The following is a 6,118-nucleotide window of genomic DNA, read 5'->3' on the forward strand; positions in this document are numbered from 1 at the left end:
ACGTTAGTTTATTATATTAAGAGAGTTTATAAAAGAATGTTATGGCCGCCTAATTTAGGTGTAGCCATTATTGGACGTGCCGTAGTACTTAGGTCGGCCGTACATTAAATTCTTGCTCGTAAATATTAAATCAAATTTGTTGAATTGTCGTTAAAAAAAATTCAAAATTTCTCGTGTTCCAAACACAGTTCGCTTAAAATTATAGAACCCGAGAGCATTTGGTATTAGAAATTATATATAACTCATCTGATTATGACAAATAACGCTTCATTTTTCTTCTTAGATCTTTGTAATACCATCTCGGGTGCTGATTGTTCTATCTATGTTATATCAAGTTTGGATTGTCATCCATATTTAACGAAGACCCTTCTGATTTGGTACGAAGCTTGTTTTTCCATTTAACCTACGAAGAACCCGCTTGATGGGAAATTGAGGGAGTGAGGTGAGATTTTTTTCTTTAGAATATTGAAGTTGTTTTTAAGTGTTCGAAAATTGGCGTTGTAATATTAAAATTAAATTTTTTAGAAATTATACTAACTATTTGTTTATAAAATATTATTAGATTAACGAGAGGTTTTACATTTTTTTTAATAGAAGTTTACTAAAAAAAAATAAAATTATCAATTAAATAGATTTATTGACGAATAATTTTTTATAAAAAAATATAAAAACGAAAAAATTATGAAAAACTCAATCAATTTTGGAAATGTAATCGTCCAAACTCACCGCTAACAGATATTGTTCGCTTTGACTTGATACTTATCGCCGTTAGCCTCATGATTTTAAACGCGTCTGCTATGAAGAGGTTTCCACACACCCTTACAAGAAATACTTCGTTTTCCTCCTCTAATTCCAATCGGGTTGGATCTCAAAAGCCCAAAAGAATAATATCAGAACCACACACTTAACGGTGCACCAGCGAGAACGCTGGCCCCCAAAGCATTCCTTATAAGGGTATGAAAACTCCTCCTTAGTAAACACCTTATAAAATCGTGAGGCTGACGACCATATGTAACGGGCCAAAGCGGACAATATCTACTAGCAGTAGACTTCGACTATTACACGGAATCTTCATCCTAATCCCTACAAAAATAAATGAAAATTTTCGTTAGAACATATGACGGCAACAACTATAGAAAACGCTAACTTCTCTATCCGTACTCCTAACTTTTGATCTATATAAACACCAAGGAAGAAACATACTAGAGAGCATAATATTGTATTCAGCTTTTCAAAACCATAGAGCATTATTCTATGGCTATCACTCTTCCACTAATTTTTATCTCTTTCTTTCTCGTACGAGTCCTCTCCTCGCACGCTATCCCTAATCGAGGTAAGAACAAGCTCAAACTCATCGTTAGCAAATATTATTTTTTTTGTTTTCCTTTCGGACTTCTCTTAAAAAATTTTAAAACGCGTCTGTTAAGTAGAAGCTTCCAGACCATTACAAAGGGTATTTTGTTCTCCTCCCCGACGTGGGATCTTATATTCGTTGGATGATGGAAGTCCCACATCGGCTAATTTAGGGAATGGTCATGGGTTTATAATCTAAGAATACACTCTTCATTGGTACGAGGCATTTTGGGGAAGCCCAAAGTAAAGCCATGAGAGTCAGTGTTCGTCTAACAATATTATCTCTTGTTTTGAAGATGAGAGCTACATGAAGCTAGTTCATGACGCGACCGACTTACCCGAAAACGAAGAATATGATTACATAATCATAGGAGGAGGAACAGCGGGGTGTCCATTAGCTGCAACGTTGTCGTCAAAATATTCAGTCCTTGTTCTGGAAAGAGGAAGTGAGCCCAACAAATACCCGTCCGTGTTGAAGGAGGAAGGTTTAATGAACGTTTTTGCTGAAGAAGATGATGGCCAAAACCCCTTCCAGCGCTTCATGACTGAGGATGGTGTGGATGTCATTAGAGGAAGGGTTCTTGGCGGTGGTAGCATGGTGAATGCTGGGTTCTACTCGAGGGGCCATCGGGAGTTCTTTGAAAGTGCAGGCGTTGATTGGGACATGGAATTGGTGGAGGAGGCTTATGAATGGGTTGAACAGACTGTGGTTTCTCGCCCGAGGTTGAGTGCTTGGCAAAGTGCTTTTAGAAGTGCTTTGTTGGAAGGTGGTGTTGGGCCTTATAATGGGTTTGATTTGAGACATCTTGTGGGGACTAAAATTGGAGGTTCTATCTTTGATGTGGAAGGAAATAGACATGGAGCTGTGGAGCTTCTTAATGGGGTTGAACCTCAAAATCTTAAAGTTGCCGTTCGTGCTATCGTTGAGAAAATCATTTTTTCGGGTGAGTAGAAATGTCTAATTAACTTGTACGACGGGAATCCCGGTTCACTAAAAAAATTCTAATTTAAACAAGGAATGGAGAACGAGAAATTCTCTGTAATAGCCATTGGAGAAAGGAACGAAACATTCCTTATAAGGGTGTGGAAACGAGTCAAAGTAGACAATATCTGCTAGTGACGGTATTGGGCTGTTATAGCCCATCGCTAGCATATATTGTACTATTTGAGCTTTCCTTACTGGGCTTCCCCTCAAGGTTTTAAAATGCATCTACCAGTGAGAGGTTTCCACACCCTTAATGTTTCGTTCTCCTCCCCCAACCAATGTGGGATCTCATATTCTACCCCTTAGGGCCCACCGTGAGGTTTCCACACCCTTATAAAGAATATTTCGTTCTCCTTCCCAACCGATGTGGGATCGTTCTCCTTTCGAATCGGTGTGAAAATTAAGCCCAGCGTGAAGTTTTCACATCCTTATAAAGAATATTTCGTTCTCCTCCCCAACCGATGTGAGATCATTCATCTTTCGAATCGGTGTGAAAATTAAAGCTTTGGGAAACCCAAGAGAGAAAGTCCAAAGAGGACAACATCTACTAGCTCCTCCCCAAACTGATGTGGGATCTCACAATCTACCTCTTCAGGGCCCAGCGTGAGGTTTCCATACCCTTGTAAAGAATATTAATATTTCGTTCTCCTCCCCATGGGATCGTTCTCCTTTCGAATCGGTGTGAAAATTAAAGCCTTGGGAAACCCGAGAGGGAAAACCCAAGTAGGACAATATCTACTAGCTATGGGCTTGGGCTGTTACATTCTCCCTTTTAACTAAACCGAGCACCGTTAGGAATTACGACTCTCTACAATGGTGTGATATTATCCATTTTGAGCATGAGCTCTCGTGGCTTTGCTTTGGGCTTCCCCAAAGTCACTGATACGAATGGAATGTATTCCTTTACTTATAAACTCATGATCATTCCCTAAAGTAGCCAAGGTGAGACTCACTCCGAACAGGCACTGGTCGGGGACATGAAAACCTTTCCTATCTCCGTTCCATGGGAAAACTTTCCTTATCCCCGTCCCCCGTGGACATTTCAGTTGATCCGTACTTATCACAAGATTCATAAATCTATTCGAATTAAAGCTATAAATGGTTAAAAGAAAAGGAAACGAACTTGATAATAAACATAATTTCATTGCATTCAAACATTGAAACATTAAAACACTAACTTTTGATTATCATGAACTCATCACAGATCTATCAGCAATTGGAGTTTCATATTCCGATTCAAAAGGAAATACTCATACCGCATTCATCCGCAAGAAAGGAGAGATCATATTGAGTGCCGGAGCCATTGGAAGCCCTCAGCTTCTCCTTCTAAGTGGGGTTGGCTCAAAATCTCATCTTTCATCGTTAAAACTACCCGTCGTTCTTGACCAACCCGACGTCGGCGAGTTCATGTCCGACAATCCCCGTTTCACCGCCGCCATCGTGCTTCCATTCCCACTGGTAGCTTCATCATCACAAGTGGTCGGAATATTAGACGGCAATATCTATTTGGAAACATTTGCAAGCCCTTCTCCATTTTTTATTTCACCAACTTTTAGCCTTCTTCCTCCTCAATCCACTATGATCAACCCGAGCTTAGCCCTTTTTATTGGCAAATTCTCGAACGTGCTTTCAAAAGGCTCACTTCACCTTAATTCCTCCACAAATGTTAACAATGACCCAATTGTTCGATTCAATTATTATTCGAATCCTAACGATCTTGTACGATGCGTTAGAGGATTACGAAAAGTGGGAGATTTGCTTAAAACCCGAACGATGGAAAAGATCAAGACGCAAGATTTGAAGGGTAATAAACGGTTTCAGTTTCTGGGGCCTCCCTTGCCGGAAAACTTGTCGGATAATAGCTCCGTTGAAGAGTATTGTAAGGAAACAGTGACCACTTATTGGCATTACCACGGCGGATGCTTGGTCCGAAAAGTGGTCGATAGTAATTACCGAGTCATCGGAGTCGAAAATTTGCGTGTCGTTGATGGCTCAACTTTCGCTGTCTCGCCGGGAACTAATCCGATGGCCACCGTCATGATGCTTGGCCGGTGAGTTATTAAATTTATAATATTACATATAATTTTGTTTTTTTAATCATTTTCAATTTTATTTCTTCAGGTATGTTGGCCTTCAGATGCTGCAACAAAGATCAAGTTAAGAACATGCATGTATCTTGTTTTTAATAATAATTTCGTGACAATATCAGTTTGATAATTACTGTTTTAAGCAAATCTCCCACTTTTTGTAATCCTTTTAACGCCATGTGCGAGATCGTTAGGATTCAAATAATAATTGAATCGAACAATTGGGATATTCTTAACATTTGTAGAGGAATTCAGCTGAAGTGAACTTTTTGAAAGTACGTTCGAGAATTTCTCAATAAAAATGGCTAAACTCGGGTTGATCAGAGTGGATAAAGGAGGAATAAGGGTGAAAGTTGGTAAAATATAAAATGGTGAAGCGCTTGCAAATAATTAGCTAGTATCACGTTACTAACTTATGGAGCAACTAGAATTGGTAGTAGTTGATAAATTATGGACAAGTTTTGTGTTTGTGAACCAAATTTTTTGGTTAGATGAATGTTCATTTGACTGTAACACTAACAAATAGAATTGAAAAGTTAAGTGCTTAACGTTTCTTTGCTCCAAAAGATCTCTTTTTCAAGTTGTTCTTTGCTTCTTTTACTTGTTTCGACATATTTTGATCGAGGGACATATTCAACATTTGGTATAGAGTCAGGATGCTGAAACATATGTCGTCACTATATAAAGTCACCGGAGGAGAAGTGACAACAATGAAGAGTAGAAAGGAGGGGAGTGTAATGTTCTAGTACACGTTACTCATGAAGAGTAACTACGCAGTATGGTCGATCAAGATGCGTGTCAACTTACATGCACAAGGCGTGTGGGACACCATCGAGCATGGTGGCGTTGATTGAGAATAAGGATAGGAGGACTCTTGCCACCATCTACCAAGTAGTCTCGGAGGATGTTTTTCTCATGTTGGCAGAGAAGGACTCGACAAAGGCAACGTGGGAGACGCTACAAACAATGCATGTGGGTGTGGAACGTGTCAAGGAAGCAAAGGTGCAGACCTTGAAGAGTGAGTTCGAGGCTATTCGCATGAAGGATGGTAAGTCAATAGACGGCTTGGCCATGAAGTTGACGACGATCGTCAACGGCATCCGTTCATTAGGCGACATAGTGGAGGAGATCCCTGTCATTAAGAAGTTCCTTCGAGTTGTTCCCCCAAGATTCATGCAGATTGTTACCTCTATCGAATAGTTTGGCGACCTTAAAAACATGTCAATTGAGGAGATCATTGATCTTTTAAGGTCCATGAAGACAGACTTACTCCGGAACCAAAATTGGTTGTATTTTTTTATTTACTAAAAAATTAGTGTATATAATTGAATGAGGTTGAGAATTTACACCAAAGTTAACTTTATATAACATTTGATTTTAAATTTTTAACTAAATATATTACTCTAATATCAATAAATATTAAACATCTCTGATAACAATATGGCTTCTCAGAATGCACACGAAACGCAGCGTTTCATTAGTTTCCTTGACACAACATTTTTGCACCCGCAAGGCATATGAAGTAGGTCGTCTCATATGTGTGTTCCCTTACTTCCACTACCAGTCGCTTTTCACAATAGCACTATTGTTGATATTGCTACACGTCCTACTTCATTCTTTTCACAGTAGCACCATCATCCAAGGAAGAAAGTAGAAGAGAAGAAAATATCAGCATTTCGTAGTTTCGGTGAAA

At 39.1% G+C, this 6,118-nt stretch overlaps 1 protein-coding gene across 1 annotated transcript; it reads left to right on the forward strand.

The window, feature by feature from the left end:
- The first annotated feature begins 1,179 nt into the window (after positions 1-1,179).
- Positions 1,180-4,654, forward strand: LOC111805571 ((R)-mandelonitrile lyase 1-like). The gene is made up of 4 exons (XM_023690686.2): positions 1,180-1,333; positions 1,650-2,297; positions 3,543-4,389; positions 4,460-4,654. The coding sequence occupies exons 1-4, from the start codon at positions 1,255-1,257 to the stop codon at positions 4,497-4,499; spliced, it is 1,614 nt and encodes a 537-aa protein (XP_023546454.2). The 5' UTR covers positions 1,180-1,254; the 3' UTR covers positions 4,500-4,654.
- The last annotated feature ends 1,464 nt before the right edge of the window (positions 4,655-6,118 follow it).

The sequence above is a fragment of the Cucurbita pepo genome, chromosome 11 (assembly GCF_057944985.1).
Source record: "Cucurbita pepo subsp. pepo isolate OVF chromosome 11, ASM5794498v1, whole genome shotgun sequence".
Taxonomy (NCBI): domain Eukaryota; kingdom Viridiplantae; phylum Streptophyta; class Magnoliopsida; order Cucurbitales; family Cucurbitaceae; genus Cucurbita; species Cucurbita pepo.